Source organism: Erpetoichthys calabaricus, chromosome 14, assembly GCF_900747795.2.
Source record: "Erpetoichthys calabaricus chromosome 14, fErpCal1.3, whole genome shotgun sequence".
NCBI lineage: Eukaryota > Metazoa > Chordata > Cladistia > Polypteriformes > Polypteridae > Erpetoichthys > Erpetoichthys calabaricus.
The window spans coordinates 91,423,844-91,436,884 of record NC_041407.2 but is presented as its reverse complement, the minus strand read 5'-3'; the positions used below and the strand labels follow the sequence as shown (position 1 = coordinate 91,436,884).

The following is a 13,041-nucleotide window of genomic DNA, read 5'->3' as shown; positions in this document are numbered from 1 at the left end:
CGAGTCTGTATCCTCTGTGGTGGGCTGGCACCCTGCCTGGGATTGGTTCCTGCCTTGTGCCCTGTGTTGGCTGGGATTGACTCCAGCAGACCCCCGTGACCCTGTGTTCGGATTCAGTGGGTTGGAAAATGGATGGATGGGTGGATGGATGGAGTCTGTATCCTTGGTTTTCATGTTTCTGCTCCTGTATGCATCAAATATCTAAAATTTATCTAATCTGAACAAGTGAGCTCTGCCATGAACAATGCATTTTTATGAACAATTTCAGTAATTGCTCAGCATGTTTGGGTTTTCATTTAACAATTCAATAAAATGAATAAGGGTGGCACGGTGGCCTTACTGTAATGTGTCCAGGGTTCATGTCTTGGTAGTGGAGTTTGCATGTTCTCCCCATGTCTGTGGGTTTCCACCAGGTGCTCTGGCTTCCTTCCACTATCCAAAGACGTGTAGGTGAATTGGTGACGCTGAGCTGGTCTTACTGTTTGACCCTGATCTGGATTAAGCATGTTGGAAAATGACACAAAATAAACTGAATACAAAAAGCTGAGCTATGTAGCTAACTTATTCCTTAAAAATGTTTGCACTATTTGTATTTACACTGGTGATATGATAAACCATGACAAACATCCATCCATCCATCCATTTATTATCCAACCCACTATATTCTAACTACAGGGTCACAGGGGTCTGTGACAAACAATTCTTTTGAATTTATTTTATTTCACTTGCTCTTGAAGTCTCAGACCCCTTTTTCCTTAATTAGCAGCCAAACAATAAAAAGATACAAAATGAGCCAAAACATGACTAGCAAACTGTGTTTATCACACAATATCTGAAAAATATAGAAAGATGAAGGTCTCAGGAAAGCTGATCTGCTCAGGTCCACAAAACATTTTGACGCTGGTCTTAGAAAAGAGAAACTCAACAATTTCTGAAATGTCTAATATTTCACAATGAGAGCAGCAACACGCCATGGAATTGAAAAGCAGGTTTAATGAACAACAAGACTCGGTGTCTGATGAAGCAACTGGTTGGAATGAAATTGGTTGGAGTTTGAGGCCCTGACTTAGCTGGTCTTCTGTTGGCTCACTCACTTCACATTGCATTTCTGTTTGGGTGCCAAGTAAGGAAAGAAATGAAGAAATTCAGGGGAACAAATCTTAAAAAAACAAGTCAATTAAAAGGAAAGGTAAAGGAGTTAATCCATCCATTTTCCAACCCGCTGAATCCGAACACAGGGTCACAGGGGTCTGCTGGAGCCAATCCCAGCCAACACAGGGCACAAGGCAGGAACCAGTCCCAGGCAGGGTGCCAACCCACCGCAGGACACACACCAAGCACACACTGGGGCCAATTTAGAAATGCCAATACACCTAACCTGCATGTCTTTGGACTGTGGGAGGAAACCGGAGCACCCGGAGGAAACCCACGTAGACACGGGGAGAACATGCAAACTCCACGCAGGGAGGACCCGGAAAGCGAACCCAGGTCTCCCAACTGCGAGGCAGCAGCGCTACCCACTGCGCCACCATGCTGCCCAAAGGAGTTAATTATTTTTTTTATTATTGTACATATATGAATGTAATTTTTTCATGTAACGTGGAGCCCCTTTCTGTGGAACCTGGTTCAGCTGCAACATTTTTCCAGTTTTTCACCATATGGCCCATGGTAATTCCAGCAATGGAAAATTTCTGTGTTGTCCCACTTCCCTTGATGCCCTAAGATAATTTTGCTTAATTCTTAATCCAACCCTGATTCCGAGTTGGAAATACTGTAATTTTTCAGCTACACTGTACCAAATTTTTCTGCATGATGATCCCTTGATAATCCTTATTCTAATGATTATACAATCACAGATCATCAGACGTGGTTTGATAAATTACTGTGAATAATAAAATCATCTATAAAACACAACTGTAGCACACATTTTCCAGATATTATTCTGCTTGTCGTCATGAAGGCCCCGAGATATTCAGTATCAGAGTTGTGGTAGAATGGCAGGTCATCGGCTAACACATCATGAATCACGTTTAGCATTCTTTTGCTTTTTTTGTGCATGAAGGTCCTCCTTACAATCAATATTATGATGGTGACATCATTGCAAATTATTTTGATATATTCTACTAGATAATATTGTCGTCTTTGTTTAACTGCAGCCTTGGTAGGTCATTTCTTGGATCGACAGTGTGGGTGTCATTTGCAAATGTGTTCTGTAGAAATGCACAGAGGTGCCTTTGTGCGTCTTGTTAATTAATTTGCCCTGAATGAACATTGGCAGTTGTATTATTTCTCTTTCAGCTCCCTCCCTGTTTAATAAGAGATGAATACATTTCATGGGGTGAAGTAATGGCATTCATATATCTGGAGACGTCTTCTGTAATTTGCGATAAAAATAGCCTCTGTCTTGTCAGAGTGCTGGCAAGTATGACTGGAATTTAGCTGCCAGCATCCATCTATAGCTCAGGAAGGTGATTTCGAGTTGCTGTTTCAAAAAAGGCAAATCAAAAGCCTTAGACTTAACAGAGGATACTGTCTCTCAGGCCAGGCTGTAAACTTACACTGTCTTCCAGATGTCTATTCCTAATTCTACCTGCATGGACTTTGTTTATTATCCTGTGGCTCTGCATCTCATTTATTACTCCAACCTGATGGTCCCACCAGGACTAAACATCAAACCACTGAAATCCAGTCAAGGGCCAGGCATTAAAAAAAAAAATAGCTTGTCCTCTGGTTGGCTTCTTGTTCCAGCTCCATCCTTGGCTCTTAGACCTGTAAGTGTAAGGTTAATATAACCCAGATAAACGGGGAGGGTTGGTTTTAGGAATGCATCCAGCTGTAAAAATCTAATGGAGAAGTATAGTCAAAAAAAAAAACCGTGACCCCATATAAAAATGGGAATGGCTATGGAAGAAGAAGAAGAAGATAATACATAATAAAATATTAGAAAATGATTAAAAGACTAATATACAACAGTCTAACCGAACATTATCAATTTTAGACATCCTAAAATAAGGGGGGAAGAATCAGGAGCTTGGTATCCTTAAACTGAAAAAAGTGTTTTCAACTAACCCTGAGGTTAACAAAATGAAAGCAGTTCCTGAATCTAATTTGGATGGGAATTATGCATTGACGATCCTTAAATTGTCCCTAGTGTGTGTGCTTAGTGTATGTGTGTGTGCCCTGCGGTGGGCTGGCTCCCTGCCCGGGATTTGTTCCTGCCTTGCGCCCTGTGCTGGCTGGGATTGGCTCCAGCAGACCCCCATGACCCTGTGTTAGGATATAACAGGTTGGATAATGGATGAATGGATGGAGTATGAATTATTGAACCTTTTAGTCAGAGAAGCTTCCATAAAATCTCTTAAAGATGATAAGAATAACAAAAATTCTCAACTTTATTAAAAATGTAGCTCCTAACCTTCAGTTTAAAAATAATGTTAATACCAATTTTGAGTCGGAAACATCAGACAATATAATTCCTTTTGTGACTGTTTGTTCAGCCCCAATACAAAAGTTATATAGAAGCTGTCGGTCATTTTGTAACCTGCTTAGTTCTGAACAGGGTAGTGGGGTTTGGGGGAGCCAAAGCCTATCCCAGCTAGCATAGGGTGCAAGTGATGAGCAAACCCCGGACAGGATGCCAGTCCATCGCAGTATCGCCAATCCTGCATGTCTTTGGACTGTGGCAGGAGACCAGAGAACCCAGAGGGAACTCACACAGACATGAGGGGAACATGCAAACTCCGGGCAACCCTGGTCTCCTTACTGTGAGGTGGCAGCACTATCACCGTGCCACTGTGCTGCCCTTTATATAGAAGTAGTAGAAGTCATTTATTTGAATACCAAAATAAATATCATTTGTTTCCAAATCCTAGGCCTATAGGCATGTAAGAGAAATTAGAATCTTAACGATCAGGGTGAACTTTCATAAAATTGAACTGAGAAATGACTTGAAATCAGAAGACTTTATACAAGTAGATTATATAAAGAACAAATATTTCAGATTAGTGGCTTATGTTTTGTTTAAAGCAGGGAGTGAACCTAAAAATTGTTATCTCCTATACTGTCAACAATGTGAAATGTTGTTTATTGGCAAAACTAAAAGCAAGATTTCTCCAAGATGTATGCAGCATTATGAAATAAACAGACAGATTCAATTTTTATATAAACATTATGTAATGTTACAGCACTGTCCAGAAGTAACATAGTTACAACCTAACAGCTGCTGCTCGAGGAGACTTAGGTTGTTTGTGGAGTGATACGTTAGGCACTGGGTTTGTAAGGAGCGTAAATGAGAAAAAAATATCATTGGATTTCTAAATTAGAAATCCAATCTCTTTTTACATTTCTTTTTAAACTATTTGTGGTAAGTATTCTGTAAAGGAGCATTTTGTTGTATGTTTAAGTGCTTCTTAATTCATTCTTAGGGCAGCACTGTGGCGCAGTGGGTAGTGCTGCTGCCTTGCATTTAAAAGACCCGGGTTCGCTTCCCGGGTCCTCCCTGCGTGGGTTTCCTCCCACAGTCCAAAGACATGCAGGTTAGGTGGATTGGCGTTTCTAAATTGGCCCTAAATTGTGTGTGTCCTGTGGTGGGTTGGCACCCTGCCCAGGGTTGGTTCCCTGCCTTGTGCCCTGTGTTGGCTGGGATTGGCTCCAGCAGACCCCCGTGACCCTGTGTTTGGATTCAGCGGGTTGGAAAATGGATGGATAGTTCATTCTTCTTGTGTATGTTAAATTATGAGTTTATTTATGGTTTTGTATGTATTTTGTATGTATGTAAAATGTATTTATTTAATGATTTGCAAATTAATAATAGGGATGTTTCTTTACAGATTGTTAGATCCCGATTGAAGGACTCACCCCTGTATTCTCTTATAAAAGTATAAAGTATGTTTGTTGCCAGGGCTTAAAATCCTTAAGAATCATTTCATTTTAATTGCATAATATAAAGGATTTATTTTGATCCCCTTCCCCTAAACCATCATTCTCCCAGTGCCCCATACTAACCCTAATCACACCTCATTCTGGTTTTCAAAGATCACCCATCTCTTCTCATCCGTACTTTGCTGCCCAGTTGCTGTTGTTAACCTGAACAGGCCTCCACTTATAATAATAATAATAACTTATAATAATAATGTGATGCCATCTTGGTCCACCATTCTTATTTTAATTTCTCACAGTCATCCAATCCTCATCACTAACTCAAATTACACTGCTGCCCAGTCATCAATACAATCACAACGATATAATGATCTGTTCATTTCTTCTTAATATTCCTAATCCGTTGCACTCTATCAGCCTGCACGTGTATTTGCTTCTCACATGCTTTCAAGCAGCCATGTGTAGAAGCGTCCACAAAATAAATTTCTAAAGGCAAATGTTCGGGTGATTACATTATTCCTTCTCCAGGCTAAAATAATCTACCTCAATATTTCAGAAATTGCTACATTTATGTTGATGAACATACGGTGCTAAACTCAGCAACAGAATCTCAAGAGCAGCAGGGTAACACATTAAAAGTAACTTGTGTTACGCAGTCTGATTACTTTTTAAAGTAACGAGTAATCTAATGCAGTACTTGTCCTTTTAATGTAAAGATATCTGCATTGTAATTATTGCAGCCACACTGGGTGTGAGGCAGGAGGCACACGTACCGGGTCAGGGTTCAATCGCACAGCCAAGCAGAAAAGAGTGGGCTGCGAGCAATCTGACAATAGAAACCAATAAGTATAGAGTCAATTTGACTAAACATATTTAAAAACTCAAGAAAATGAACACTGGCGTAATGCTTATTGTTGAATTGATGGTGGTCAATGATGATATTTAACTCTTTCTTTGCATAGTTGAATGACGTCGGAGTTTTTTACCAAAGCAGAACTCCAGATGATTACTTGGGCGTGTAAATGCAGATTATTAAGAAACCAGATTTCTGCCTTAATCGTGTTATTTACCTTAAACCTGTTATGTGTGCGTGTATGTAAACGCACTGAATGCCGCTCAGGCGCCTGTACTCATCTTAGTTGCGCTTCTTCTCTGTCACCAGTCAAACAAACTCTCAGCCACCACTTCCCATTCTTACATCCTAACTATCTGAGTAACCTCAGCCACAGTCCTTTCTGGTCCACATTTCTTGGTCTTATCGGTTATACAAAGTATGTCTATTTTAACATGTTAGACTGCAGATGTTTTTCTGTTGGGTCAGGTGGACTACAGAACTGAATGATCTTTAATCCAAATGCAATTTTTTATGACTTTTCATCAGGTCCTTTCTGTGGGACTATGCACATGATCCAGCAGAAGATGATACTAAACTCCAGCGAAGTGACCATTCGTTTCTCAAGTGGCTACCATCGGTCTGGGAGGGGATTCCTCATCTCTTATGCCACTGACAGACATCATGGTAGGACTTTGTGCTTTATAAATTGTATGTAAATATGCAAACAGTGAAGCCTAGGGACTCAAGTGTTGGCCCACAATCCATGAGCTGGTTGGCTGAATCCCAACTTCCTGTTCTCACATTGTAGAAATATAGAAGTACTAGTCATTTAGCCCGTTACAATAACGGGCGCTAGAACAGTAGTGCATAAACATTAGTAGGAACAGTCTATATTAAATGGCAAGGGACTTTGACCTCATTCTTTTTGTTGGTCGTATTTTTCTTTCTTTCAGCCTTTCTTTTGTTGATGTTTACTTGCTGAGCTGACCGTTCTTCGTGGGCTACTGCCGTGTATTGTGTGTCTTTAATTTTCTGTGACAGTAATACTGTCTTGTACGGTTCTATTCAATAAGGGCGCGCACAAATAGGCAAGCTTCAAAAGGGCGACCTCAATTGAGCGCGGCGAATAAAGGCGTTCGTAGATAATTTAGTTCAAATGGCTCTGGAATATGTGAAGAGCAACAAAGGTGCAGATCTTTATTTACGTGCGCCTTTATTCGCTGTGCCCAATTGAGGTCGCCCTTTTGAGGCTCGCCTTTTTGTGCGCGCCCTTATTGAAGGATACCGTCTTGTACGTCCGATGGTTTGTACGTCCGTAATATACCTTTAATTTTCTCTGGCGGTAATACAGGCGTGTGCGTCAGTAATATGCCTTTAATCTCCTCTGACAGTAATACTGGCTTGTATGTGGCTGTAATATGCGTCACTGTATTGTGTACCTTTAATTTCCTCTCGCAGTAATACTGGTTTGTATTTCCATAAAACACCTCTAACTTTCTCGGACAGTAAGTCAGTCGCGAGTCGCACCATGCCCCGCGCATGCGCACTTCATCAGAAGACACCCACACACGGACACCTGGACGCACATAGGGATTTTATATATATATAGATTTATATATACTGCGGTGGGTTGGCACCCTGCCCAGGATTGGTTCCTGCCTTGTGCCCTGTGTTGGCTGGGATTGGCTCCAGCAGACCCCCGTGACCCTGTGTTCGGATTCAGCGGGTTGGAAAATGGATGGATGGATGGATTTCTATATATAGACTTATGAACATCTTAGCTGAGGAATGATTATTCTTATATATTTGATTGACACCTTTATCCAAGATCAGGCTCTGTTAGAGCTGTCTACAAATATTTTTTACAGTTCAAGCACTTGAACTGTTCAGGGTGAATCACTTCACCGGTGGAAACTGAACCAGCAGTCCTAGCGTTTATAGCGTAATGCCGTGGCCACCACACCACAGTGTCTGTGTGCAGAAGCTCCTTGTGGTTTATTTTGCAGGTGAAGATTGTTAAACACGTTTGGTTACAAAGCTCAACTTTCAGTTTTTGTATGCATTTTGGTTGATATCTGATCTCTTTCACTTGTAATGCTTGATTTTTGGTGATTATACAGCGTATTGAGAAAATATTCAGAGTCCTGTACTTTTTGCACTCCTTCTAGTGTTGTAGATTTCATTTTAAATTGATAAATTTGCCATTTTAGCCCATCAGTCTATATTCAATAACCCAAACTGATAACATGTTTTCATAAAGGTTTGCAAATTTTTTAAAAATAAAATGCTGAAATATTCCAATGACACCAGTATTCATACTCCATACTCAGTACTTTGTTGAAGCCCCTTTGGAAGCGATTCCACCCCAGGAGTCTGATGCTACAAACTTGCCACATCTGGATTTGGGCATTTCCTGCCTTCCTTCTTCTTTGCAAATCCTCTCAAGCTCAAGTCACGCTGGATGGAGACCATCAACGGGCAGCTGTTTTCAGGTCTCCAAGAGATGTTCGATGGGGTTCAAGTCCAGGCTATGGCTGGGCAGTTCAAGGACATTCCCAGAGTTGTCCCTAAGCCACTCCTGTGTTGTACTTGGTTTATGCTTCAGGTCACTGTCCTATTCGGAAGTGAACGTTCTGCCCAGTCTGAGGTACGGAGCACTCTGAGCAGGTTGTCATTAAGGATATGTCTGTACTTTTCTATTTTCAGCTTTCTCTCAACCCCTTCAAGTCTACCAGTCCCTGATACTGCCACCACCAAGCTTCACCACTGGAATGGCATTGCACAGGTGATAAGCGGTGCCTAAATTCCTCCAGACATGATGTTAATCTTGGTTTCATTAGGCCAGAAAATCTTGTTTCTCGCAGTCTGGGAGTTTTTTAGGTACCTTTATGGAAGCACCAAGTGGGCTTTCAAATGTTTTTTTTACAGAGGAGAGGTTCCTCTCTAGCCACTTTGTCATAAAACTCAGATAGGTAGAGCACTGCAGTGATCGTAATTCTTCTGGAAGTTCCTTCTATCTCCACATAGGTTCTTTGGGGCTCTGCCAGAGTGACCATCAGGTTTTTACTTATCTGTCCTATCAAGGCCCTTCTCCCATGCTTGCTCAGTTGGGTCAGCTCTAGAAAGAGTTGTGGTTTTGCTAAACTCCTTCCATTTAAGTGTTTACTAGGGGGCTCCGCCCCCTGCTCGCTTCGCTCGCCAACCCCTGGTGTTGGGAATGAGAAAGAGCGTGATGTATGAATGAGATATAGAATAGTGTGAAGGTGTAGATGATGCAGTAATGTAATGACTTGGGTAGTTATGTTTTCCACATTAATATTTTTTGGACATAATATAGTGCGTTGTGTTAAAAGGGGCATTTGGTCTAATGAGATTGCTGTTCCAAATCTGTCTGTAACTAAGTCGGCGCAGATAAAGGCTTGAGAATTGTAATAATATCTGGGTGAAGTCTATCTGTATTGGTGAGTGTACCATCTCCCAGTTGTAATAACCAATTGTTATGATCTGGATGTGGACATCGCATGTTATGTACTAACTGTATGTTTTGAAAGCAATGCCAATTGTCTGCGTATTGTAAGGTGCACTGAACAATAGCTGAGTGCATGGAATGTGAAACAATAGCTACGCACTGTGTAAAATCTCCTCGTAATAAAAGTACCTTTCCTCCAAAGGGAAGATCATTATTCATAAACGTTTGTAGAAGTTTATGAATGGTGTGGAGTAAGTGAGTGGATGCCATTGTACATTCATCAATAATTAACAGTTTTGCAAGACGGATGTCATGTGCAGTGCCACTGTTAATGTTCATAGTGGATATCGATTTTTAGGATCTAATGCAGTTCATAAAGATTTCACTTTCAGGTACATCGTTAGTTAGAAGCTTCTGTAGATATTCAGGATATGAATGTAAAGCAGGCAGTCTAATTTGACCGTTTTGATAACAACGTGTAAATTCATTACTTGTATTGCCAGTTGTTTCTTCAGGGAAGTTAAGTGAATGACAGTGATTGCAAATGACATTCATTAATCCCAATGAATTTTCCTGAATAGTGGACTCATTATTGAACGCGTTGTCAGCTAACTGGCGCAATCGTTTAGCAGGTGTCTGTCGTTGATCTTCCCTCGCTGCCGTTTCTGTATGTCTGAGACGGGAGGTGTTTCGTTTTGAAGCTGTGCCTGTTTTGATGCAGTACTGTGAGACGCGCGCTGCATGCGTCCACGTTCAGTGTGTCTGTCCATTTGGGTTCGTCTCTGTAACTGTGTTAGTTGAGCTTTGCATTTTTTGGAGCCGAGACATTTTTTCTTCTAGAGTTTCAGAAGCGCGTTGGAGCCGACGTGTATTGTTTTTTTTCATGCGGGTTCGTGTGTTTGGTCCCGTGATTGTGAATTCATGAATTGTTTGTTCTTCAGCGTTAGAAATATGGATAAGTAATAAGTAGGATCGCACTCACTGTTAATATGGAGCCTTTTCTGCGGTTGAACGGTTAATAGTGCCTTATTGTAATGAGATCCACCTATGCTGCATAGTGTGAACGTGTTGAGATGACGCATGTTTAATACGGACGGTTCATTTAGAAATGGGACTTTGTGTGTAGATTTGTGCATATTTACGTTGTTGATTTGTTTCAGGGTGTACTGTTCCAATGCGATGCAATATTTGTACACATATGTGAAAGCAGTATGGGCCATTGCTTTTTGGTGGCCTGATATTTACTCCGGTAGATGCAAAAGCAAATGAACTATTGTAGGATCTAATGCAGTTCATAAAGTTTTTACTTTCAGGTACATCGTTAGTTAGAAGCTTCTGTAGATATTCAGGATATGAATGTAAAGGAGGCAGTCTAATTTGACCCTTTTGACAACAACGTGTAAATTCATTACTTGTATTGCCAGTTGTTTCTTCAGGGAAGTTAAGTGAATGACAATGATTGCAAATGACATTCATTAATCCCAATGAATTTTCCTCAGTAGTGGACTCATTATTGAACGCGTTGTCAGCTAAGTGGCGCAATCGTTTAGCAGGTGTCTGCGGACGGTTCCTTTAGAAATGGGGCTTTGGGTGTCACTTCTTATTGATGTTAGTGTGTTTGTGGGTCTGAATCGTCGTTGTTGTGAACGTTTTGTGTGCCATGTCCGTAGTCTGTCCCGTTTCGTCTCTAATGGGCTTGGTGTGGCGGTCACGGCTTCTTTTTTTTGGTGTGGTAGGAGCTTGTTGAATCCTACTCTTTGTGTGCGTCCCGTTTCGTGTGCAATGGGATTCGTGAGGCGCTGTGTGCTTTGCCGGAGTCTGGGGGGGGGGGGGGCATGTTGCTTGGAGGGGGTGGTGGGATTGGTGGGTCGCGAGCGTCTTCTTTCTTTTTGTGTGCCAGGGGCTTGTTGAATCGTCCTCTTTGTGTGTGTCCCGTCCGTTGCTTGTAGGGGGGGGGGGTGCTTGGAGGTGGGTGTGGGATTCGTGGGGCGCGAGCGGCTTCTTTTTTTTGTGTGCTAGTTTTGTGTGCAATGGCTTTCGTGCGGCGCTGTGTGCGGCGCCTGCGTTTGACTCCTTTTTTGTGTTCTGACTCCTTTTTTCTGTGGTTGCGGCTTTTCTGTGGTTGCGGCCGCCTCTCGCGGCGCCTCATTTCTTGGGGCGCCTGCGCAGTACGTCTTTTGCGGCTACGGCCCATGGCCGGATGTCCCTGCGTCCATCCGGTTTAGCATTCTCGGTTAGTAATATGGATAAGTCAGCTGTGCCCTTGGGGACCTTCAGTGCTACACACATGTTTTTGTAGTCTTCCTCAGATCTGAGCCTTCCTCAGATCTTTAGGCGATTCTTTTGTCTTCATGTCTTGGATTTTGCTCAACTGTGGGACCTTTTACATATACACAGCTATGGGCCTTATTTAGTCATGTCCAGTCAATTGAATTGGACACAATTACAGTATGTGAAGGTGATATTTGAGTTTTTTATTTTTTTTTAATTTTCACTTTGTCATTGATTGAAATGGGACAAGTGAATCTAAATGATTTTTAGCACAAGGCTGCAACATAACAAAATGTGAAAAAGTGAAGGGATCTCAGAATTTTCTGAATCCCCTGTAACGGATGTGATGGATGGGCACCATTTCCAGGATGCAGGATAAAAAGGTGATTGAGAAAAAGGATGAATGGATGGATGAACAGAGTGGCATTTTCTTGAGTGAACGTTTTTTCCTTGTGTACGTCTGTAGGGCTTCATTAATTCCTTATTCATTTTCCTTTGTGTTAAGCTATGTCTTGTGTATCTCCCCAGCACTTCTACTATTTATCTCATTCCATCAATTTATTATATGAGTAACCCTGAGCATTCTTAAATGCATCCATTTATCCTTCCGTGTCTGGGAGGCAGCTGCTCTGTACTTGTCCACTGGGTTGCGTCAGATGCTTTCATCCTCGCCCACTCTTTTTTACACTGCGATTTAAGCCACATGTCTGATCTTCTGAGCTCCTCAACATGTTTGTGTTTGTTAGTCTGCGGTTAACATTTATCCAGTCAAATCTTCTGGGAAAATAAAGCACTTTGCATAACATAACATTACCAGACCTGCTTAATCCAGTTTAGAGTTGCAGCACTGGGAGCAAGGTAGGAAACATGTCTGGTTGGGGTGCAAGTCCAGTGCAGCACCCGCTCATCACATTTAGAGTCCCCCAGTTACGTAATCCAGTATGTGTTTGGGGATGTAGGGGGACAATCCGAGTACCAGGAGGAAAACCAACACAGAAAGCAGTGTTCACGTAGACAACAGCCAGTCGGACTCTGCCTCCATGATCAAACGGAACTAACTTCTGGGCTTCTTCTGTGTGTTTAATTTTCTCTAAGCAGATCAGTTCCTCCAGGAACATTGTGCTGATCTTCACAATGTCCCACATCTGATGCAAGTATAAGGCTAATCTTTCATTTATTCTTTTTATTAAGATGTGATTTTTCGTTTCAGAAAAGAGTGCAGGATTACATGGAACAGCGAGTCATTCTTCCATGATTGCTTAGTCTTGAATAGGAAGTAATAGCAAGTCGTGACCCAAATGACAATAGTGCTGGTCACAACGCAGTCTCTCAGGAAGTTGTTACCATCACAATTACAATGTTGTACCTTTCGTCTGTCCTCGCTCTTGGCTACACTTCCTACTTGCGATTACTAAGAACAGGAGGTGTTCTGTCATCATCTGACGTCCATTTCTGCTCTCAATCAGGAGGCACTTGTTTGTGAGCTTGTAAGTTCCACGCTTCATTTTTTGCTCCTGCAGCCTTACCGCATAACCCTTTAGACAATGATTTTGCTTCCTGTTTTGCCCAGCTGGATTACTGGTCATTC

General features: G+C 41.8%; 1 protein-coding gene across 2 annotated transcripts in view; it reads left to right on the top strand.

The window, feature by feature from the left end:
* The window catches only part of si:dkey-34d22.1 (discoidin, CUB and LCCL domain-containing protein 1), a 95,785-nt gene that overhangs the window by 13,457 nt on the left and 69,287 nt on the right, over positions 1-13,041 (top strand). For both annotated transcript variants that reach the window (XM_028819131.2, XM_051936272.1), the window contains one exon: positions 6,260-6,397. In XM_028819131.2, coding sequence (XP_028674964.1) covers positions 6,260-6,397 — 138 coding nt within the window. The remainder of the gene's footprint in view (positions 1-6,259; positions 6,398-13,041) is intronic.